General features: G+C 38.1%; 1 protein-coding gene across 3 annotated transcripts; it reads left to right on the forward strand.

Moving 5' to 3' along the window:
* Positions 1-1,845: 1,845 nt before the first annotated feature.
* LOC127444438 (RCC1 and BTB domain-containing protein 1-like) lies at positions 1,846-25,269 on the forward strand. Of its 3 annotated transcripts, none has more exons than XM_051703817.1 (12): positions 1,846-2,051; positions 2,602-2,737; positions 2,862-3,012; positions 6,201-6,367; positions 7,601-7,759; positions 9,600-9,707; positions 10,937-11,079; positions 12,830-13,020; positions 14,124-14,250; positions 14,430-14,581; positions 15,002-15,132; positions 22,832-25,269. In XM_051703817.1, exons 2-12 carry the CDS (start codon positions 2,612-2,614, stop codon positions 22,970-22,972), a joined length of 1,596 nt encoding a protein of 531 aa, XP_051559777.1. In that variant the 5' UTR covers positions 1,846-2,051; positions 2,602-2,611; the 3' UTR covers positions 22,973-25,269. The 3 variants fall into 3 exon arrangements, with proteins under 3 accessions (XP_051559777.1, XP_051559775.1, XP_051559776.1); XM_051703815.1 differs by having other exon boundaries at positions 1,847-2,051; positions 2,553-2,737; positions 22,832-25,268; XM_051703816.1 differs by having other exon boundaries at positions 1,847-2,051; positions 2,569-2,737; positions 22,832-25,268.
* Positions 25,270-25,993: the final 724 nt, after the last annotated feature.

The raw sequence follows: 25,993 nt of genomic DNA on the forward strand, positions 1-25,993 counted from the left end.
TATTTCATGTTCATGTCACTTGGCCAATATCTGTAGAGTATTTACAAAATGATCAAAAGAGAAATTAAGGGTGAAAAAATAATCACAAGATTAGGTTAGAAACATTTCTATTAATACAACGATACATTTGTGCATATTTATTTCAGTCAGCAGTGCTGTAAAGGCACTGATAGCAACTAAGAAAGAGACCCTCACAAGGTAAGAAGAGCACAACGAAGAATAACTAATATCTGTAGACTAGCTGATTGTCTCCTAACTAAAGGAACGCCTTTTAATCAGATCTGATCAAAAACGTGTTAAAATACTGCACGTGTTCGAAAATGAGAACTATAGTTTAGGCTTAACTCAGACGCTGAAACATACCATTTCAAAATAATTTATTAAGAGGCGTTTATGTTGAGATTTGAAGACCGTGGACTGACATTTTCGGTTCCACACGCATGTTGAGGAAACTCATGAATATTCATATAAGCTCCGCCCAGTGCAAATATCTCGAAACCGAAAATGTCGCAACACCGGTTTTTCTGGCAAACTTAACTTGAATGGTCAGTCAAAGAACATGCAAGTCGAAAGTATGCTGAAATCAACTAAATAATTGTAATTAATTATAAATAAATTATATATATTTATATTATTATTATTATTAAATAAATTTTTATTCACAGGGATGCCTATAAAATATTACATTGCCCAGACGTTGTTTGATAGTGTTAAGATGGAGATTAAATTATTTAATTAAGTGTTATAGATATTGTTTTATTTATATAAGTATTTGTAAGCTTTTTTCGTCTCTGTCTTTAAAAAATATATAGGCTAGCCTACTTTGTTATTGGAAGTTAGTAGAAGAAAAGGAGATTTTTCTTTTAACAAAAAAATATAATTACTATATAGTGTAACAACAAATGCATAAATAATAAAAAAATAATATGAAAATGAGATTTTTTATATATATATAAATATTAAATAAAAACAACAAATTGTAATGAATAATAAATATCTATAACTGAAAATCTTGAAATAAGCGTAACAAACAAGTGTTTTCCTAGCTTTTTGTTTTCAAAATTTACACACTGTCAATGTCAGATTTAAAATTTATTTAAAGGAATATCCTGGGTTTAATACAAGTTAAGATCAATCGACAGCTTTTGTGACACAATGTAGATTACAACTAAAAATAACTTAGAGTCGTCCCTCCTTTTCTTTAAAAAAAGCAAAAATCGAGGTTACAGTCAGGCACTTACAATTGAAGTGAACGGGGCCAATTTTTTGAGGGTTTAAAGGCAGAAATGTGAAGTTTATAATTTTATAAAAGCACTTGCATTAATTCTTCTGTTAAAACTTGTGTATTATTTGAGCTGTAAAGTTGTTTAAATTGCCATTTTATGGTCGTTTTAGGGTTTGTTGACATTATATCGTCAAGCAAGGAAGTTGCAAAATTGGTTATAACTTTACACAGAAAAGGTTGGTAAGTGATTTTATCAAACTAAAATCACGTTAACACACATATTGTTTATTTCATGTGGCTATACTTTTGAAGCAGTGAGTATTTTAACGTTTACAGTTTGGCCCCACTCACTTCCATTGTAAGTGCTTCACTGCAACCCAAATATTTGCTTTTTTAAAGAAAAGGAGAGACAAATCAAAATAAATGTTAGTGGCAAGCAATATTATGCCACAAGTGCTGTTGGTTGAGCTTAACTTGTATTAAACCCTGAATATTCCTTTAACTATTATTAAAATAAATGTTGGCTGTTTCCGGGACGTTTTCAGTAGACGCTTCTGTTTCCTCGCGTTTTTGTTTTGTTTTTTGGCGACGATAAATCCCGCCTCCTGGACCATCTCCTCGTTTCAGCCAATCAGGGAAGTAGGAGATGCTCATAACCAGTCTGTGATTGGACAATCGAGAAGACGTTAATGTAGCCGTAGCAACTGATCAGGAAACCAGCGCGTTTGTTTCCTCGCTGACGTGAACGCGCTTCGGCAAATTGAAAACACTGGAGAAAACAAACATCAGTGCTGAATATATGCGCTTAACGTCCTGTAGGCTCTAGGTAGGTCTTTTTGGCGTTGTCTTGATGAAAGCGTTGTCAGATTGTTTGTAGTGTATGTCCATGATGTATCTTTGCTGTAGCTGTCATGCTAACTGAGTGTTCAGTAACGCGTGTCTGCTAGAAAATACGTTTAAAATCAGTCTAGCTGATGTCGCGTTTTCTTTCACTTTCACATTCACATTACACACTGCCAGACAGCGCTGTGGGTTGTTTGTTTTTAGTATAATGTCTGTTTTAGGTTTCTAAAAGTGACAGGAATATACTGCTTATGTTAGATGAAGTTGTTACTATTATGGTGTTATGACAGTTGTTGCATTATAAAGCACTGTACTCTAGTGTTTCAGTGATTTATAGCAGCAAATGCTGCCTTGTTTGTGTTTTCTGCTTTATAATTAATCACTTCACATCAACGAATCAATTCAATATGTTCCATTAGCTCTCAAGAGGCAAGCAAATCTGGCATTATATATGATATGACATTCAATTTATTAATTTTCAAAGGCACAATTGTCTTCAGCTCTTTTCTCAAACCCCACCCCCTCACCACAAGGAGTATTGCCATGGTGGATGTCACTAAGTGGCCTCTCTTCACACTCTTGAGTGGACAGGAGCTCGCCTCCATAAGACAGGCATGCATTTTTGGAGCATATGCTAATGAGGCCATCTACATCACCCATGATAATGAAGTAAGCAGCCAACAGTATCTTTCATAAGTGGTCTGAGTTTGTCATAGATGTGCTGTTTCAGTAGATGCTCACAGGCGAAATGAAGAAAAACTGTATTGTTTTTTATTTGTGTGCCCCTACACAGGTGTATGCATTAGGTCTGAACTGCAGTAACTGTCTGGGCACTGGAGACAGTCAGAGCACCATTGTCCCTAAAAAACTGGACTCTCTGAGTGGGAAGAAGGTGGTCAGGATAAGCTATGGCAGTGGGCCTCATGTTCTGCTGGCCACAGAAGGTCAGAAGTTTTCAAATACTTTTTTGTATCAAATCAAAATTTGTGTTTAGTGTGGTTCATGGCTTGGACCTCTTTTATGAAGGATTGTTTGAAGTCCCTATGGAAACAATGAACAGTAAAAATACTTCTGGGGCCAAGACGGCTGAAAAACTGAGAAAGTTATTGCTGCAGGCTGCGAGGGGAAAAAAAAAAAAAACGCCAGCAAAGACATACAGAGCACGTAACCCAACCCTTACCCTAAAGCCCAAAGCTTACTTCGGTTTTAATGCAAACGAGGTTTCAACATATACTTAATTTGACTGTGCACACATACACAGGCAGTTGGCGCATGCGCTACGACTGCTATGAGATACTGTGCTATTTCTCCTCAGGAGTTAAGACCCATAAAGATGTCTTTATAGTCCTTCAGAATCGAGTTATGATGTGCACATCCACTGTTGTTGTTTCCACATTCGTCTCCTGTTGTTTAGTGGCGATTACATCTTCTAGCGCTTCTTCATGACAACGACGGCTCAACTGTGGGTGTTGCCACCTTGTGCACCCACTAATTAGTGCAAATAATTCCAGGTGCATACGCATACTGCGCGTTCAGAGTATGTATGGTTAGAAAAATCGGCTTTCACACGTTCAGTGCTCAAGCAATCTGCTGATGACTAAATTTGCATCACGCATTCTGTACGCAGATACTTAGCGTTTGCGTCTATCCAAAGTATACTTTGGGCCCCACCCTAACCGTGGGTGGAAGTGCTGCCCCCTTTTGAAATAGATCCAACCGCCTTCTTTCCCCACCCTATTTTGAAGACTCTGCCCCCATTTAGAGACCACTGGCCTGCAGCTACACCTACTTGAACATGAGCGGAAACTCCAAAAGAGGGCGGGTTTACTCCAGAATGGGGCGGAGTTACTCCAAAATGCGTTGCGCCAACTCCAGAAGTGGCTGTCACTTCTACACACGGTTAGGGTTAGGTCATGAGCTCCCTATATCTTTGCTGGTGGTTTGGAGCTCCTTCCCCTTTCTGGAGCTCTGCCTTCAGCTATATCCTTCTCATTGACAAAGGTTTTTTTTATTTTAACAAGAAAAAATTTGAGATGAAAAAGACTCATCATGGTCAAAATTTAACGATTTTATTAAAGCATACTGTTGATGAAAAAATAATACTGCAAAATATTAACAGTCCAAGATATAAACAGTAGAAACATCTAGAGAAACATCTGTTTATAGAAGAAGATCTTAGAAACTGATTCATCTAATTCAGTAATCCAGTATTTTGGTGATTCCCCCGCTTAAGCTGCGTGAGCTGAACGTGCTGAACACTGGAAAAATTAACCGCTTTAAAACAGGTTAATAATCTCATGCATCCTATTTATATATGATTAATCACTAATATCAACAAAATTTATTCAACAATATTTCAACTTACATCTGCACAGACTATGAAGCGAAAGAACAGGTGATCTTGATCTAAGTTACGTGCTAGTCATTTTATATATATACACACACACACACACACACACACACTCACATATATTAATACGCTGTTTCCGTAAAAAACGTGCAACACGCAATGCAATATCCTAAACTGACTAAACACTGAAAATGAATAACAGTCTCTAAAGCATGAAGAATTCAGAATACAGCAGGCTAACTTCTAAAGAGTAGCTAATACTTCGGTATATTCATTATATGCTATTATTATTTTAGGAGCTCAGGTTTTCACAACAAGGACAGTTGTACAGTATTTTGTATGCATCTGTTATGTGTTTGATTTCATTTTTATATTTACAATGTTTATGCTTTTTTTTTTTTTTTTTTTTTTTTTTTTAATTTTTGAATATTTGATTAAAGTTTGGTCTGTTAAAGTTTGCCACACTTTTTCATCATTTTGCACATTATCATCAGCTAAAAGATTGATTATTTTTGAAATGCCATTTTAGTCAGTGTAAAATTGACTAAAATTAATAAATATGACATGATGAAATATTAACTAATTTTAAAGGAAATTTATGTAAAAAGACTAAAACTATGACTAGTTTTACGTTAGTTTAACGGTGTAAAATTTGTTACACTAATCAGAATTAGAGCCCGACCGATTCACTGATTACCAATATCGGCCACCATATATTTAATTTTTGAGCTGGAATGAAAACAGACCTTTTCTATATGGATTTTTCACCGATTTTGTGGCGATATGACTATGCAAAGGTACTCAGAAGGCTGCTATCTTAAACAAATATTTTTATCAAAGAATATTATTATACATTATCAACAAATTCTAGAAATGAACACTGAGAAAATAAAGAATAAATAAAAATAAATAGCTAAATAAACATCAGTACTGTTTAGTATCAGTCAAATGCTGACCATTAAAATAAACAATTAATACAAATAAAATAAATAGCTAAATAAACATCAGTATTACTGTTTAGTATCAGTCAAATGCTGACTATATTAATACTGCCAAGTCAAGAGATAAACAGCAGCAGCGGTGTTACACCGTATTCTGCTATACAAGCTCAGGGGAAACTTTCAGCGGTGGAAAACAAGACTTTTAAATATTACATTTTATAAATGACATGACTGGAATTGTTTGGTTGAAGGGGGTACCAAACTGTGAATCCTGAACAAAACAGTTTGGTGAATACATGTTTACACATTAGCTTCCACTCAGCTGACAACAATGAAAGTAGCTACGTGATTAGCGAGTTGGCTATAAGCTCGTTGTCACGGAGAGTAAAAGACAGACGTTGTTTATTTTACTTTCCAGCATTGTGTCTCACCAACTAGGTAACAGCGTAGCATGAAATCAACACTCATCAGACACAATCCACCACCACACCGTTGTCTGCTGAGCTGCAAAAAGATGCTCTGATGTTTACGTTTCAATCTGCTACATTACTGACTGCAGTGACAAACTATAGCTTGCTAACAGCAAACAGACATGACTGACATGGTTGTCAGGGACAGGGTTAACGTTATATTAGTAATATTGAAAAGGGAAAATGATGGGGTCATTGTTTATTTACAGAATACAGAGTCCAAACGCTAAATAATCTGCTTTTCTTGTGTGCGTATTTGAGGTGATATAACTGAATACATTATGAGTTGTTTTTAAATGTTGAGGCACACTAAGCACATATCTTTGGCTGTTTTGCCTTTCTTCTAACTCAAGTCTCTTATTTCTTTGCAGAGGGGGAGTTGTATGCATGGGGGCATAATGGGTACAGTCAGTTGGGCAATGGAACGACCAATCAAGGTGTGTCACCCGTCCTGGTGTCTACGAACCTGCAGAACAAGAAAGTGACAGAGGTGGCCTGTGGGTCTCACCACTCTTTAGCGCTGACCCATGATGGTGAGGTGAGGCATGGAAATGTTTCAAGAATCCTTCACTTAGATCGATTTACCAGACAAAGGGAAGGTTTAGAAACATCATACAGTCTATATAGACAGTTTATACAGAGTATTTGTGGGGTATGGATGGTTTAGTGCACTTCAAAACTAGATTATTTAGCTCCCTTTCTCACACTGAGTTATTTTAAATTTCCTGCACAGCTTGTAAGTCTTCTAATTCTGGTTTATTTAAATTTTGTAAATGATGACAGAATATTTGTTTTTGGGTGAACTGTTCTTTTAAGACACGCTTCATAAGATAAGATGAACCGGAGATCAGCATAACTATGCAAAGACATGTCCATTTATTGTGGTTAAAACAGGGCCGTAACCACCATAGACATTGAGAGCGACATGTCACCCCCAATATTCATAAAAGTGGTCTACTGATATGGGGTTTTTCCATGGTTGATTATCAATTTATTACATTTGGGCCCCCCAATCCTGAACATGTGGTTACATCCTTGGGTTAAAATTATGATATACTGCAAATCTAATGACAATGATTTATCAAAATGTTTTACATTATAAGTTTTAATGTCAACGTTGCTTCCTGTCACATACTAATGATTAATCAAAGCCAAATCCTTCCTGTTTCTTTGCATACACTAAATTTTCCTTTTATTTATCTCTCAAGAATGACCCCAGCAGTGAGTTAAATATATATGTTGCATATTAAAGGGCATTTAGGTGGATTTAGGTTTGAAAAAACCCTCCTCTCTCCTCATCCCTCCAGTGAGTGGAGTTAGCCGCTTAGCCTCGCTGTGTTAGCTGTAATAAGGAGCTTGTGGTCTTGTTTGCTAATCTGTGTGAGCTTTTGTTTTCACATCTGCATAGAATCATAGACGATTTATTTATTTTTTTTAATGAATAGTTTATTCAAAAATGAAAATGTTGTCATTTACTCATCTTCATGTACCAAACATGGAACACTGACGCTAAAATGTTAGCCTCGGTCACATTCATTTTATTGCATTTTTTTTTTTTTTTTTGTACGTTGACTGTAGCTAAAGGTTTGCCTAACATCTCCTTAACATCCATGGAGGAAAGAAAGTCATACGGGATTGAAAGCTTGAGGGGATTTTGGGATGAACTATCCCTTTAAGCTTAATTAAATGTCTCAACTGCATACTTTGGCCCTTCCAACTAACTTTACTTTTATTTTAGCATGATCTTGTTCCTAATTGTGGATCATCTTAGGTGTTTGCTTGGGGCTACAACAACTGTGGTCAGGTGGGTTCGGGGTCCACCACCAACCAGCCGACGCCCCGCAAAGTGACTAACTGCCTTCAGAACAAAGTAATGGTCAGTATAGCCTGTGGACAGACCTCCTCCATGGCTGTGGCAGATAATGGCGAGGTAATGGATGAAATTAATCAATATATCTTCCCGTTTGTTGAAATACCCAATCTGCTACTCAAGGTTTTATTTACATTCAGTGTATCCGGAAAATATTCACAGCGCTTCACTTTTTTCCACATTTTGTTATGTTACAGCCTTATTCCGAAATGGATTAAATTAATTATTTTCCTCAAAATTCTACAAACAATACCCCATAATGACAACGTGAAAGAAGTTTGTTAGAAATCTTTGCAAATTTATAAAAAAAACAAAAACAAAACATGTACATAAGTATTCATAGCCTTTGCTCAATACTTTGTTGAAGCACCGTTGGCACCAATTACAGCCTCAAGTCTTTTTGAGTATGACGCTACAAGCTTGGCACACCTATTTTTGGGCGGTTTCTCCCATTCTTCTTTGCAGGACCTCTCAAGCTCCATCAGGTTGGATGGGGAGCGTCGTTGCACAGCCATTTTCAGATCTCTCCAGAGATGTTCAATCGGGTTCAAGTCTGGGCTCTGGCTGGGCCACTCAAGGACATTCACAGAGGTGTCCCGGAGCCACTCCTTTGTTATCTTGGCTGTGTGTTTTGGGTCGTTGTCCTGTTGGAAGATGAACCTTCGCCCCAGTCTGAGGTCCAGAACGCTCTGGAGCAGGTTTTCATCAAGGAAGTCTCTGTACATTGCTGCATTCATCTTTCCCTCGATCCTGACTAGTCTCCCAGTTCCTGCCGCTGAAAAACATCCCCACTGCATGATGCTGCCACCACCATGCTTCACTGTAGGGATGGTATTGGCCAGGTGATGAGCGGTGCCTGGTTTCCTCCAGACATGACGCTTGCCATTCAGGCCAAAGAGTTCAATCTTTGTTTCTCATGGTCTGAGAGTCCTTCAGGTGCCTTTTGGCAAACTCCAGGGGGGCTGTCATGTGCCTTTTACTGAGGAGTGGCTTCCGTCTGGCCACTCTACCATACAGGCCTGATTGGTGGAGTGCTGCAGAGATGGTTGTTCTTCTGGAAGGTTCTCCTCTCTCCACAGAGAAACGCTGGAGCTCTGTCAGAGTGACCATCGGGTTCTTGGTCACCTCCCTGACTAAGGCCCTTCTCCCCTGATCGCTCAGTTTGGCCAGGCGGCCAGCTCTAGGAAGGGTCCTGGTGGTTCCAAACTTCTTCCATTTATGGATGATGCCACTGTGCTCATTTTTCTGTACCCTTCCCCAGATCTGTGCCTCGATACAATCCTGTCTCGGAGGTCTACAGACAATTCCTTGGACTTCATGGCTTGGTTTGTGCTCTGACATGCACTGTTAACTGTGGGACCTTATATAGACAGGTGTGTGCCTTTCCAAATCATGTCCAATCAACTGAATTTACCACAGGTGGACTCCAATCAAGTTGTAGAAACATCTCAAGGATGATCAGTGGAAACAGGATGCACCTGAGCTCAATTTTGAGTGTCATGGCAAAGGCTGTGAATACTTATGTACATGTGATTTTTTTTTTTTTTTCGTTTTTTTATTTTTAATAAATTTGCAAAGATTTCAAACAAACTTCTTTCACGTTGTCATTATGGGGTATTGTTTGTAGAATTTTGAGGAAAATAATTAATTTAATCCATTTTGGAATAAGGCTGTAACATAACATAAAATGTGGAAAAAGTAAAGCGCTGTGAATACTTTCCGGATGCACTGTAAGAGTCTTTGTTGATGTACTGACTTTTATTGCATTTTAAAAGTGGACTATTTCCTGTATTCTGTAGTTCTCTACCAATTGTTGAAGGTGTGACACTTGCATCCTGCTGTATTTCTCAATGTAGCTGTGTTGCATGTTTATTAGTGGTAAAATATGTGTGTGTTTCAGGTTTATGTGTGGGGTTACAATGGAAATGGACAGCTGGGGTTAGGCAACAATGGGAACCAGCTGACAGCGTGCCGTTTGGTTGCGCTGCAAGGCCTCTGTGTGCTGCAGGTAAGACTTGGACAATCGCCTGTGGCAGAATAAGTTAGTTGTGCATGTAGGAAGGCCATAATAATGGTCAATTATGATATCATAATGAACTCTGGTTAAAGACTGTAAAAGATACATTTTTAAAACAAAAACAGAAAGCCTATTCCCTTCGAGAATGAAGCGTCAAAGCAACATACGTTCTTCACAAGCTTTTTTGTTAAACCAAACAAAGTTTGCATACCTGAATGACAGTGAAACATACTCCAGTCATTCACCTTTAAATTATGACTCATGAGACAATACAGATTTTTACAAAAACTGACCTACAGTAAGTGGAAAAAAACGCATCACTTTGTTACTTTAACCCTCCTGTTATGCAAGGGTAATTTTTGACCTGTTTAATAGTTAAAAACTAATCTTTATCTTTTATTTGTTAAAAATGCCATTGGATTCTCCACAACAATTAATGATACTTGTTTATATTTATGCAATGGGTGTTATTACTAGGGCTTTGTAAGGGTGTTGCTAGCTATGGTTATCACTTGTCAATCATCACAATTGCTGGAGTTAATCCTGAATTCCGTACACGCATGGAATGAAAATTTAGTGGTTTCACTCCCACTTTTAAATGCAGTTGTCACTCCTGAAATTTGTAGTGTTTACGTGGCCTTTAAGCTGTTTAGGGTTTTTCCAAAACCCCTAAACCAAGACCAAAATTTTCAATTGTAACTCCTCCTAAAGCTTTAAAACTACAACCACTTAATTTGGCACAGACCTTCAGACTGTTCTGACTCAGGTTGCTATGACTTTTCTAACTGATCCGACTTACGATTTTCCTGTAATGAATTATCATAAAATATCCCATTGACTTACATTAATGGAATGTTCAAACAGTCCAAAGAAAGTTTGTGATTTCAAACTCCAACTGTCAAAACATTTAAATGTAAACACAAGACATTTTATGCTTATATCTGTTAGTCCGACAGTCGGTTGGACTGTTGGTTGTCTATCTATCAACCAGGGCTTTGATTCCCAAAAGCTCACAAGCTTAAGTTGATCAAAGAGACCATTGGCTCCAATGGATTCTATGACCTACAGCTTACGATGCTTTTGGAAATGTTGAACAGAATGGTTGTTAGAAATTTTCTAACAAAAAAAAAAAGTCATTGTGATCCATGACTATGATCCATGGTTTTCACACTATGCTCTTGACATTAGACTTGACATGTGTAATGTTTTCTGGGTTCCAGATTGCCTCAGGTTATGCTCATTCACTGGCCTTGACCGATGAGGGATTGCTGTATGCATGGGGGGCCAACACTTATGGCCAGCTGGGCACCGGCAACAAGAGCAATCAACTCAGCCCTGTTCAGGTCATGACTGAGAAAGAAAGGTGAGGGGGTTTGGAAATAAATAATTTCTTTCTTTATTGGTTTCTTTGTGCCTTTTTTACTAAGTGACTGCAAACCACACACATTATGTTGCCTTAGAATTTGACCAAACTGCAGTATCTAAAGCCGCTTTCCCCCCCATCGGGCTTAACGGTTGTGAGCACATTGAGGAGCGGTTCCAGTTGCATTTCCACTTAAGCATGGTTCGGCACGGTTACAAACCATTCTTGGCACGGGTCATGCTCAACCTTACTGGTGTAATGGCTTTAGTACTTAGCGACTCATGATTGGCAGTTTGCCAACACCAAGGTCGTTCATTCATTCATACTATATGGAAAACATTAAACAGGCATGGTGTCCATGGCAGGATACCACGAAGGCAGCTGCTGCTTTCCAACAAAAACATTGCTGCGCACTTGAAGTTTGCCAGAGACCACCTTGACACTCTACAGTGCTACTGGGGAACTGTTTTGTGGACTGACCACAAAATTTCCCATTCACTTCCATTTTAAGAGCCTCACAGTAATTGTGATTATTTTTATTTTTTTATTTGTTTTGCTTTTCTTTACAGTTTAATATGGAGCTCTTATTAGAAAAGATCCATGATGTTGACATGTGCATTGTGTCAGTGCCATTGTACGTCATCCTAAAAAGATTTCCTGTTGTTCTGGTAGGAGTTTCCTGAAAGTAATCCTGTTTTTGAGTGTGTATAAGCAAGGAGTAGGTCAATGGTATCCTCCTTGTTGGGTCACTGCAGTTATCGCCGTATGTTTGCAGTTTGGTTTAAATTTCATTATGTTTAAATTAACTAACCCAGGAGTTACAGATGTTGGGAGATATGACCTTATTCAGCACCATATTTAATTTTTGATGGGAGCAAAAGTGAGGATGTGAGGAATAGGAGTAGAGTCAAAAACTGTTTATTCCAATATGGACCACTTGCATTAAAATAAATGGGAGAAATTGGAACGCCCCAATATGTTGGATGTAGAAAAGGAAGTCCCACCTTACAGGTAAAAGAGCCAATCACCTTTTAGATTGAGACATCGCCTGTCAGTCAACTCGAGATTTTGCGCATTAGCCGGACCAGCATGAAAAATAGCCTTTTTTTAATGTGACATAAGCTAAAGAAGCACAATTTATGATATCAGTGTTTTCATATTTAACTGCTGATTTGAAATATTTTCTTTGAATGTATTCTTGACCAACCATTTTGGAGATTTCTGTCTTTCTCCAAGTAGAAAGGAGCTGTACTTTTATGCTGCTTGTTTACATAGAAAATAGCTGCCTGGGAGCGTTCCCAAGATGGCCACCAACTGGAATGACTTGCCTTGAAATGGACTTTGAGTACAGTCTCTTTAGTGGCTTGGACTGTAAATTTGTGTTGATAGTTTAGCTGGCGAAACATTAAAAATAAAATCCAAAAAATGTTAAGTAGGCAGAAAACATGTTGTGAAAATTAGATGTGATCTAGGACCTTTATACAGCGCATGTCACTGAAAAGGCTGTATCTCTCAGCCTCGTTTTCATTCCCTCCAAAAATAAAATCTGGCGTTACTCTGCATAAGGTTTACAAGGCTTGTGTAAGAACTTGTATTTAGGCCTTTGCTCTTTTAACTAATATACCCCTCCCCCTTTCCTATTCTGTGCCCTCTTCTGTCTGTATCCTTCCTCATGTCCCTGCTATCCTCCACCTTGGCCTTCTCCATTCCTTCCTGATCTTTTGGCTCCACCTTCTCCTCGCTCCACCAGGATTGTGGAGATCGCCGCCTGTCATTCTACACACACATCAGCGGCAAAGACGCAGAGTGGTCAGGTGTACATGTGGGGGCAGTGCCGCGGACAGCCCATCGTGCTGCCACACCTCACGCACTTCACCAGCACGGATGATGTCTTCGCCTGCTTTGCCACACCTTCTGTTATGTGGCGACTGCTCTCCATGGGTAAGTTTTGTGTTTTCCTCTCTCAGTGTCCTGAGCTTTAAAGGAATGTTCCAGGTTCAATAGAAGTTAAGATTAATCGACAGCATTTGTGGTATCTTTTTCAAGAAAATGCAAAAATCAAGGTTACAGTGAGACACTTACAAAGGATGTAAATGGAGCCAGTACAGAAACATTAAAATACACACAGTTTCAAACGTATAGCCACAAGGCGTAAACATTATACATGTTAACAATATTTTAGTGTGATAAAATCAGGGATTTACCACCGTTACAGCATTTACCAGATTACAGGGTTGACTGGTGTACGCAACAAAGTTGCTATATTGGATATAAATTTACACACATAAGGTTAGTAGGCAATTTTATCACACTAAAATCATGTTAACGTACAGTATGTTTACATTGTGTGGGTATTCTTTTGAAACAGTGAGTATTTGAATGTTTACGGACTGGCCCCATTCATTTCCATTACAAGTGCCTCACTGTAACGGTGATTTTTGCTGCTGCTTTTTTTAATTTTATTTAAATATAGAGATGTTAATTATTTTTTGTGGTAATCAATATTATACCACAAATGCTGTTAAAACTTTGCAGAAAGCAATGTACTACTGAACAGGTCAATCTCACTAAAAGATGACTTACATTTCACCACAAAATTAGGAAGAAAAAAAAACTGCATTAAGAAAATGAATGAAATAATTCCCATTATTTTAAATGTTGATTCTCATTTGCAATATTTTGAAAAAAATGTAATGCTTGTTTTTTTATTTATTTAAATCGCCATAAATTCAAAGCAGCACAACAAATACTACCATGATTTTTAAATGCTATACAATTTAAGTACAAAGTAATTTTAATAAACTGAATTAATAATTTTTTTATGAGAATGGGGTGTGAGAAGGTGCTTAATTGTCATCTATGCAGTATATAATTTCCTCGTTTCTTTTTGTTTTTGACAATTCTCTTTTTGATTTTAAAATTTGACTCAGACATCATTTTGACAGGTTTCTTGAGATTCGCTTGTACAGACATTTGAATACAGTACACAACATGCCTCTCCTATTCCTGCTGCTGTTACGTAACTGTACTGTTTTTGTTATTAGAGCATGATGATTTCCTGACTGTAGCTGAGTCCCTAAAAAAAGAGTTTGACAATCCTGAGACCTCGGACCTCAAATTCAGCATAGACGGCAAATACATCCATGTCCACAAGGCTGTTCTCAAAATTAGGTGATTATCCAAAGCATTTTGTCTATGTGTTTATCACTTTTAGATTACCGGTACTTCCAAATCCTGATTCAGTTACATGATTAATGACCTCAATCAATCAGATACTCTCTTGGTTACTGCTGATTTCACATTCTTATATCTTTCTCCTCTTTTACCCAAATTCTACCTGTTTATCTCAGGTGTGAGCACTTCAGATCAATGTTCCAGTCACACTGGAATGAGGATATGAAAGAAGTGATTGAGATTGACCAGTTCTCTTTTCCGGTGTACCGCTCTTTCCTGGAGTTCCTCTACACTGATAGTGTAGATCTTCCTCCTGAGGATGCTATCGGTGGGTTGTGCTTCATTTGTGGCCTGGTTTACGCTGGTGCAGCTCTTGTAAAACATCCCAGCAAACTAATTTATGAGTAAAAGAAACCAGCCACCACTCTTTTACTCTTGTTATATGATGCTTACTTTTCTTTTCAAAAGATGATACATTTGTATACAAAAAACGCTGATTCTTTTACAGGGATTGAAATGTAATAAAGGTGAAATGTATCATTTCTGTACCACTACCAGCACTAAACATAAATGCAATCTTTTGGCAGCATGACTGGGCCAGACATAACAAATTGGCTCAAACAATGGGGGTGGTTGAAACTTGTTTGGATACACTCATTATTTTTCCAATTCTGGTGCCACTAGAAGCTCAGAAATTAACATACTTTACCCTTAATTAAGGACAAATGGATTTGGTCATGTCTTACAGGACTGCTGGATCTGGCAACCTCGTACTGTGAAAACAGACTAAAGAAGTTGTGTCAGCATATCATAAAGAGGGGCATCACTGTCGAGAATGCTTTCTCCCTGCTGTCTGCTGCGATTAAATATGATGCTGAGGTAACACAAAACCACCCTGAAGACCTTGCTTACTAGAGTGCTTAGCAAAGACCTGTTTTACTGTAGAAAAGTGGTTCTCAACCCTGTTCCTGGAGCCCCCCCATCACTACACATTTTGGATATCTCCCTAATCAAACACACCTGATTCAACTCATCAGCTCGTTAATGGAGACTCCAAGACCTGAATTGGGTGTGTCAGAAAAGGGAGTTATACAAAATGTGGTGTTGGGGGGGAATCCAGAAACAGGGTTGAGAACCACTGGATAGCTACTCTGTCTGAAAAAAAAAATTTTTTTTTAAGTCCTTTCCCCATTTTCTATAGCATTTTAAAAAGAAATTATTTATTGTTATATACACCGATCAGCCACAACATTAAAACCACCTGCCTAATATTGTGTAGCTCCCCCTCGTGAATAGAAATACATATGTACATAAAAAAGACAAAGTTCAACATATAGGGAAAGAAAATGAAAGGAAAAAAATAACATTATTGTCTTCCTCCACTGCCCCACACTAGGACCTCTCCAAATGAGACAAATAACTGCCCCATTTTCTGCCACAACTCGACAGGTTCCCCAGCCATCTGAAAGTCATCTCCTCAAAAGCTGCCACTTTACCCAACTTGGTGCACCACTCACGAAATGAGGGTGCATCAGTTGACTTCCATCCCCTAAGGATTAGCTGTTTGCCAATCATCACGCTGGTTAGGACCCAGCTTTCCATGTATTTATCTCCTATATTCAGGACCCCTCCATCACCCAAAATACAAAGTCTGGGGCAAAATGAAAACTGAGTGTCCAGTACGTCACACACCAAACGCTGGATCCTCAACCAACATTCCTGAATCTGAACCCCAAAAAACATGGGTTGTGTCCCCGTCTTCTGACTGGCATCGCCAACAGGTGGGTGTGTCTTTAAGACCAAGCCTATACAATCTAGAGGGTGTCCAGTATAACCTATGCAAAATCTTAAATTGCATCAGACGGATCCTTGCATCTCTAGATACAGACCTGATGCTTTTTAGGATCCTAGCCCACTCTCCCTCCTCCAATACCAAGTTTAAATATTTCTCCCATAATCTCTTGAGAGAAGATGAAGCTCCATCCCCCAGACTCTGAATTAACAGGGAGTAATACACTGATGCCTCATGACCTTTCCCATAAGCAGTAATCACCATTTCCAAAGTATCTGCCGCTTTAGGGGGGTGTACACCACTCCCAAAAACAGTACAGAGCAGGTGGCGCAGCTGTAAAAACCTAAAGAACTGGAATCTAGGAATCTTAAAATGTTGGAACAAATTATCAAAAGATCTCAGTACTCCACTCTCATATAGGTCACTGAGTGTAGTAACCCCACCCCCTCCCAATCCACTCTGACCAACAGAAAGGGGACTTATTAATATGTAATTTAGGGTTCAGCCATATGCTTGAGGCAACATTTAAATAAATGTCCGAATTAAACACTCTGGACACTTTAGTCCAAACCAAGTGCTAATGCGAAATAACGGGGTGTGACTTAACTTCTCCGGTTAGTTTGATCAAAAGACTTTGCAATGGCGAAATAGGGGCAAGAACTTCTTGTTCAATAAGAAACCAGGGAGGGGCCCTCTCAGGTGGAAGCGACCAATGAGCCAAATGTCTGAGACTGAATTAATAATAATAAAACAAAATCTTGGGTAGGCCTAGCCCACCCTTGTCAATCGGCCTATGTAACTTATTGAAATGTAACCTGGGACATATTCCATTCCAAATGAAGGATTTCGATATGCTATCAAATTGTTTGGAATAAGAGAGGGGGGACATCTACAGGGAGAGATTGTAGCAGGTAGTTGAATTTTGGAATATAATTTATTTTAATAACATTAACCTTCCCGATCATAGATAAATATAATGAAGCCCACCTGTCTACATCACTCGAAAACCTTTTTATTAAAGGGTCAAAATTAACTTTGACTAAATCAGACAAATTTGCTGGAAATAAAATGCCCAAATATTTAATGCCCTGTTTGGGCCAATGAAAGGTGCCCGGTTGAAAAGCCATTACTGGGCAGTACGCTGTCAGTGCCAAAGCTTCGAATTTAGACCAATTAACTCTGTATCCCGAAAATTTAGAAAAGGAATTAATAATTCTGTTCAGGCAAGGCATAGATCTAGTAGGGTCAGAGACGAATAATAAAATATCATCTGCGTAAAGCAAAAGCTTATGCGCCGCACCTCCCGCTGTCACCCCTGGAAAATCATCTTCCTTTCTTATCGCGGCTGCTAATGGTTCCAGGGAAAGACAGAACAATAATGGGGAAGAGGGCAACCCTGCCCTGCCCCTATCCAATGTAAAATAATCTAAAATTAATCCATTTGTTTGTACCGCCGCTACAGGGTGTCTATAAAGTAACTTAATCCATCCAATAAAAGTATTCCCGAACCCATATATTTCCAAAATCTTAAAAAGATAATCCCATTCTACCATATCAAACGCCTTTTCGGCGTCAAGTGAGATGGCAGCGACTGGAGACTGATCATTCGCTACTGACCGCATGATATTGATTAGATGCCTGATGTTATCAGAAAAGCTGCGGCCCCGAATAAACCCCACCTGATCTATATGTGTAAGAGATGTCATAATTTAATCGGTTAGCCAGAATTTTTGACAATTTTTACATCTAGCTGGATCAGGGAAATTGGACAGTAACTCTAACACTTGCTTGGATCTTTGTCCTTTTTAAGAATCAGACTGATCCGGGCTCGTGTCATGGCTGGTGGAAGCTCTCCATTCTTTAATGATTTAATCATTCTTTAATTTTACTCAGTTTCAGTCAGTTTAGGGAGTTCTAATGGTTCCACAAAGTTCCTAATATCTTCATCATTGGATGAAGATGTGGAACTGTAGAGATCAAGATAGAATTCCTTAAGCATTATTAATATCAATGGACGAGATAAATATTTCACCACCAGCAGATTTCACTGAGGGAATGGTAGAAAAAGACTCTCTCTGTTATATATATTTAGCCAAAAGTCTTGCCCTGAATAACCAAAACTCCACCTTCCGTGACAAAATAGTATTATATCTATATTTCAATTTATATCTATATTTCAACCAGTTGGTCTCCATATAAACACTGATTTCAGACTAACATTTGTTGAAAAATCAGGATTTTGCCAAAAGGGATACATTAAAGCGGCAACTATATGATTTCTCATCTTTTTCTCCGTATGAGGCAACACCTCTAAACACACCAGGGCGTGATCAGAGACTAAGATATTTCCAATTGAGCAGTCAACAGATGAAATGAGGGATTTAGATATAATAAAAAAAAATCTATTCTAGAATAAATCTTATGGACTGATGGAAAAAAATGTATAGTCCCTCCCAGATGGGTTCAAAACTCTCCAAATATCTGTAAGACCAAGATGTTTACACATCCTGTGAAGTGTCAATGTTGCTCTAGGGGTTTTACACACTTTTGCTTCACTATGATCAAGGACTGAGTCCATCAATAGATTAAAGTCTCCTCCCAATATTATATCATGAGGGGTGCCAGCGGCTTGCAACATCCCTTCCAGATCTATAAAAAAAGCCCTGATCATCAGCGTTAGGTGCGTAAATATTAGCCAAAATCAAACTTTGCCCCTGAATTTCTGCTAAAACGATAATGACTGATTTATCTTTAATCTGTTTGAGAAATTTGAATTGTAAATGTTTATTTATCAATATAATGCCCACCCCATATGTTTCTTGAAGAAACACCATATCATATTTCTTACGTTTAAGAAAAGATATAACTTTCCTTCTTTTTATGGGGTGCCCCAACCCATTCACATTCCATGTGGAGAGAGACAATCCACTCATATTAACAATTGACATATTGATATAATAGAAAAATAAATCGTGTGTCAAAAACAATATTATAAAGACCACATTCCAACATTATTGCAACAATTAAACCTCGATCTTCCCCCTGAACAAAACAAACAGAAAAAAAAAAAAAAACGTGCACGACAACGGCAACCGGCGACAATCCCTCTAAACTCAGAGTCCATATAGACCTACGAGAACCCCCGCGACAACTTTGCCGTCGGATTGCTCAAGTACGGTGCTTCTGCACAAATTTTGTAAGGCAACGCCACAAAATAGAAAATACTTTGTAAAACAGACCCCAGCCAATAGGCAGAATAAACACAAAGAACGTGTAGCTTCATTCACAGAACTGTCTTGAAGATGTGGTCCTCCACAAAACAAACTCCAGCTGATATAAAGCCATTCAGTTTCCTCGGACAGATAAACAATTGTTCAGTGAATCGGCTGTTATGAGTGCAGCAGATGATGTAATCATTCTAATGTCCCTTAAATAAACTCCAGTCAACAGGAGGCATAAGCACAAAGAACAAGCAGATTCATCCGAAGGAGTGTTATTCCACAAAACAAGCTCCAGCCGCCAGGTGGAACCAACACAAAAAAACACAAAAAACAAAACAGACACCCCGGTTTCTCGAATGGTCAAGTGTGTATTGAGCGAGACAAATTCACTCGGAGGCTGCATAAAAAAAATAATACACCATAACTTACTCAGTCCGTCAACTTTATAAAAGACATCCTTTATGTAGGCATGAAGATATTTTGCAGTCATTCTTAGTGTCCATTCTCAATCTGGCTGGGAACTTCAGTGTAAAAGCGATCTTCCATCCATGCCAAAGTTTCTTGAAGAAGTCATGCCACAAACAAACTCCAGCCACTAGACGGAGCCAACACAAACAGAAACAAAAATGGCACCCAGCTTCCTCGGACAGCCAGAGTAAGCACAGCGAGTTAATCCACTCTGGAGCTACATGAAAAAACCCCAAATGGCTTACTCACCCATTTATTTTTATAAAAGACAGTGCATGCTTTGGACATGTAAATACCCTGCGACCATCCTTCGTTTCTATTCTCAGTCTGGCTGGAAACATCAGTGCAAAAGCGATCTTCCATTGATGTTAGAGTTTCTTACATTCCTTGAATCGATTGCGTTTCTCTCGTTGCATTCGCATAGTCCGGGAACAAGAAAATATTATGATTCTTCCAAGAAAGCTTTCCTTTGCTCCTCACCTGGCGCAACGCGAGATCTTTATCGGATGATCTCAGAAATTTGGCCAGAATTGATCTGGGCCTGTCTCCCTCAGCAGATCTCCGAGCCGGGACTCGATTTCCAGTTTTTTTCCAAACACCATATTTCCAATTTCACCATATCTCTGCCTTCTTCATGCTCAGGAATTCCAACAATTCGTATGTTATTCCTTCGGCTCCTATTTTCCAAATCTTCAAGTTTTTCCAAAAAACTTTCCACGACTATTTTGGACGTGGGTGGATTAGCGGATAATTCCCTTTCCGATGAGTCCAGACAATCGATCCGTTTTTCAACTTCTGTCACTCTTGTGACCAACTCAGAGAATTGTTTCCATCGCTGTAATCGATCAATCGTATTACAGCGAGATCCTCCAAGTCAGCAACAACCTTCGTCAGCATCACCGAGATGTTGGACAGTTGACGCTGGATTCCATCTCCCGTCGTGCCTTCCAAATCGAGTCCCCGGTCTGCAGGCCCAGAGGTTTCTCCTTGAGCACGTAAGAGTCTTTTGATGTCTCCAGAGCCGGAGGATTTTGACTTCTTTGCCATATTTACCTCAAAGAACAAATATGTACTGGGTGTATCGAATCTCAATTATAACATGAAAATAATTAAAAAACAGCAAAGTGTGCAGAGCTCATGATTCACACGTCTGCTTCTCGCATGGCGTCACGTGATCCCCCTATTCAGTTTAATCTTAATGTTTTCCATGTGTTTCACTTACTACCAATGACCAATTTTCCCTTAGCATTATCAATCTTTTTTTTTTTACAATCAATTATGTCAAAGATGTTTCTTAAATCTTCAATTCAGAACTTCAATCACAAATAATATTTTCCATTTTATGCACTTACAAAAGATGAGAACCATTTTATTAGATATCAGAGCATCTGAGCAAAGCTGTTCTGCCTCCTTATTAGAGGTTGGGACTTCATTTTCCATTTTATCTGGCATGATTGGTCACCGATCAAACCCAAGGAAAAAGCATCACAATATTGGCAAGGCTTCCACACATAAAATCAGAAAACAAGGAATTAAAAGCGTGACTTCAGCGAATTTGGAACTGCAGAGAACATGAGATGATCCAAATCATTCTTAAATTTCTTTTCCTTTTTAATTAAGCTCAAAAGCTAATTTCAGTGCATTTATGATCAACCATTTCCTAAATCTTATATATAAAATAAAAGTAAAAATACAATTTTATCTAAACTTAAAATCCTCCACTTCCTATTTTCTCAGCTCGTAGTACCCCTATCTGAATGGAGACATCAAGCAAGCTGTTAATGTGTCCCATTTTAAATGCCTGCAGGCAAAATTTGCGCGCACATGCACTACCGTTTTAGTGCATTCTTCAGGTTACACTCTCCCTGGAGTGTCTTCCTTTATTCCAACTCATTTAGAAGGAATAATTCATCCCCTCAGTTTTGGGATGCTGCTGGATCACACATTCATCCATATGTATATATGTGTCGCCATCCTAAGTTCACCTTCTTTATACAGGGTGATGCTTGTACACACACCTCCCACTCAATAGGTGTTGACAATCAGAGAATCCCTAACATAAAATAAAAAATGTACCTACCTTAATATTGGTTGATCAAGGTTACACTGAAGAAGTTGCCCGCATCCTCCACCATAAACTGTTGGGGGTAATATTTGGGTCCCCAATATGAATATTGAGGAATAAAAACTCAGACTCATGTTTGCAATCAATTGAGAGAGAATTTACTGATTGTTCTCTGCAGTTCCAATTTACATCACAAGTCAATGGGATCCAGTAGTTCAGTAATACAGAAGAAAAAGAAGCCCACTTTCAAAACATTCACAAGCAATTATAGTCATATGCAAATTGAATTAGAGGTGTCACAGTACAACAGTTTCTGAGATTCTGATAGGTCACTTCAAACATCTTAGCACTTTACAAATATGGTCTGTTACCACCTTCGTGCAAACAATCATTAAATAATATGATTAGCAGTTACAGAAATACTCAAACCAGCCCGTCTGGCACCAACAATCATGCATGCGATTATCTAATCAGCCAATCGTGAGGGAGCAGTGCAGTGCATAAAATCATGCAGATATGGGTCAGGAGCTTCAGTTAATGTTCACATCAACCATCAGATTGATTTATCTCAGTGATTTGGACCGTGGCATGATTGTTGGTGCCAGATGGGCTGGTTTGAGTATTTCTGTAACTGCTGATCTCCTGGGATTTTCACGCACAATTGTCTCAAGAATTTACTCAGAATGGTGCCAAAAACAAAAAACATCCAGTGAGGGGCAGTACTGTGGACGGAAATGACTTGTTGATGAGAGAGGTCAACAGAGAATGGCCAGACTGGTTTGAACTGATAAAGTCTATGGTAACTCAGATAACCGCTCTATACAATTGTGGTGAGAAGAATAACATCTCAGAATGCAGAATGCCACACCTTAAGGGGTAGGAATAAGTAAAATACAACCATATCGGCCAGTGCAACCTAAAAAATGAAAAGTAAAACTTTAAGGTGTACTTTGAAATGAAAATCATGGATGATATTGATGATTCTTTTTCACTCACTCTCAATTACTCGTTTGTGCTCTCTTTCATGTGAAGGATCTTGAAGAGTTCTGTTTTAAATTCTGTGTCAACCACTTGACTGAGGTCACACAGACAGCTGCGTTCTGGCAGATCGACGGCAACATGCTGAAGGAGTTCATCTGCAGAGCCAGCCGTTGTGGAGCTTTCAAAAACTGACTAATGCCTCAGACAACCACCAGAAATACACCCTCTCAAACTGTATTGGCCATGGAACCAGTCTGTTACTTCAAGCAGTCAGAGGGCGCTGTTACACCAGATAGTCATTTACACACACTATTGGCTCCTAGGGCTAGGGTTAGGGCCTTGTTCAGCAGAAAGCCGGGCACCTTCCACCAATGGGCTATTAATGTCCTGTGCAACCATTTCAAGGGGATTGTTGCACATTCATCTGTTACAAGTGTTGGTCAGTCATAACTTTTTTGAAAAGAGATATTGGCCAATGCTAATAACACTTCCTAGTGCTGCTGACAGGAGTAATGTTTGCATAATAAAGTGGGAGGGAGATTGGAGTTTGATAATAAATGTATTACAATGTAGCTGTGGAGTATTGAAGCAGCATCTACAAGAACTATGACAATTGCACTCAGTTTGATGTTTAAATTTTGCTAAAATAATAAGTATTACAAATAGTTGCACTCATAGAACAGTAGTTTCCTTTAAAGGAGCTCATATAGGGTCGCTCAAGTATTTTGGAGTATCTTTTAGTTGTTTCAGGACTTTCACCTTTTTAGGTTGCTTTTCTTTTACATATTAACCAACTATATTGTTTGTTCTATGTACATACTGTACAGTTTTTGCATTAGTTTTGTAAATGTATTTGTGCACATTAAGTGTGCCACATTTTCTCTTGTAAGTTATACAACTTTATCTCTAAAAGATGTATAAAGATTTTCTCATATGTTGCATCAGTATTTGTTGCAGTATTTATATGTCAGTCTATAAATAGTTTCCTAATTATGGTATCATAATCTTTGTTTAGTAGGCAATAGGCATACTGGATCTAATGTTCTTTAGAACCATGTTTTTCAACCAGGTGACCCCTGGGGTCTGTGAACATATAACATAGGATTCTATATATTTCTAAAAAGTAATATATTGATGCTCTATTAAGCATTATAGAATGTAATGTTTGTTAAAGACCCCATGAAATCAAAATTAAATGCTGCATTCAAATCCTCCTAGTTCACAGTTCACAGTTTGAGATATAAGTGGGAAGTTTGTAGTCATAAATATGATATGTGCATTCAAAGGATTTTAGGCTGAAAGAATGTACCCATTTTGCCGTTTCATCCTCTCTTTTTCACTAACTGACAAAGACGAGAAGCTTTTTTTTTTTTTTTTTTTTTTTGTAGCACCAATGCAAGTATGGTGTGTAATTGATATGTTATATATTTATTTTATAATTTATTTATTTTTTGTCATTCTTGTGCCACAAACATATAATGATGGGAAATGTAGTGGTAACACTTTACAATAAGTTTCCAATCGTTAACGTCGCTAGGACAGTTTATTTTGAACAAGAGGGGCGAACGGTTACGGAATATAACGCGGGAGTACAAAACCGAACTGATGCGGATTTATAGAAGCGGAAAGCACGTCTGTGCGTGCGATGGTGCGAGGAACTGGACGGCGGGAAAAAAAATAATGTTCAGTGAAAAGTCAAAAGAAGATCGCAATGTATGTAATTGTAACTATATCAGATATTATTAATAAAACATGGGAACTCGTTGCGTGGGCATTTTTTGACTCCATACTTTAAATTTCGGGGATATTTTTGTTAATTTCAGTGGCATTTTTGCCCTGAGTCCCTGTTAATTTTCCTGCCGTTGTATCTTTCTAAAGTATGTAAAAGTTTGTTTTAGACAAATAGTAGCATGTAAATAAGATATCCCCACATATATGTCAAACTACATTGTATTAATGTTTGACACAGTAAAACATTGCCTACCTTAAAAACAAGTGAAGTTTGATCAGTGGTTAAACGTCTTCAGACGGTTTCCTCGTACCTGAATGAACGGCTCCTTTCCAGAATAAAATGAAATATGCTGAAAATCACAGTGTTACAGTTCTTGTATAGTGACAGGTTAGGAAGTCTTGGAGAAGATAGAGAAGAGAGGACACTGGCGGCAGTTTATGCAAGCTGCTGTGCCCTGCGGGCTTCCGTTGTGCTGCCCAGAGCGCATTTTAGTTTATAAACAGATTTAGCACTTAGAACTTGCCGATTTCTTCTTCCCAAAAAACTTCCCAAAAATTCAGAAATATTATGTTTTTTTTTTGTTTGTTTTTTTTTTTTTTTGTACTTTGTGGTGAAAAATAACTGTGGCAAAGTTGAATACTTCATTTTTAACCAACTCAAGAAAAATGTACTCAAGGACTGTAATGAGAGCAGTTGTAATTCGTTACTTTCCACCTCTGAACATTAATAAATGCGTTTGATATCACGAACTAACAATGAACATACATTTTTTTACAGTATCTATTAATCTTTGTTAATGTTCATTGTAAATAACATTTTTCATTGTTAGTTAATTTTAGTTCACAGTGGAACCTTATTGTAAAGTGTTACCAGAATAGTAAAAGTAAAACTTCCAGACACATTACAGTAATGAGTATTAGGAGGTAATATGTGCGTTAAGTGTCCAGAAAATAATGTCATAATGCAAAAATCTTCATGGTTCTAAATGATGAGTTCATTTTCTTAATGCAAAATATAATTTCATTAGTTTTTTTATTTTTATTTTTTGCTTTGTTTTGGGGCTGGATATGAGATGAGAATCACTCTATATGAGATTAGTGTAACTTTCATTGACAAATTTGATGCTTAAAAAAACATTTTGGGTTCAATACATGTTAAGCTCATTCAGCAGCATTTGTGGTATAATCTTGATTACCACAACATAAATTTGACTTTGAAGCAAAACTCTGGGTCACAGTGAGGCATTTACAATGGAAGTGAATGGGACCAATCTTTAAACATTAAAATACTCACTGTTTCAAAAGTATAGCCACAAGATGTAAACAAAATGTGTGTTAACATGATTTTAGTGTGATGAAATCACTTACTAACCTTTTCTGTAAAAGAAGCAAAAACCTAGGTTTCAGAGAGGCACTTCTATGGAAGTGAATGGGGCCAGATTTTGGAGGGTTTAAAGGCAGAAATGTGAAGCTTATAATTTT

The sequence above is a fragment of the Myxocyprinus asiaticus genome, chromosome 7 (genome assembly GCF_019703515.2).
Source record: "Myxocyprinus asiaticus isolate MX2 ecotype Aquarium Trade chromosome 7, UBuf_Myxa_2, whole genome shotgun sequence".
NCBI classification, from domain to species: domain Eukaryota; kingdom Metazoa; phylum Chordata; class Actinopteri; order Cypriniformes; family Catostomidae; genus Myxocyprinus; species Myxocyprinus asiaticus.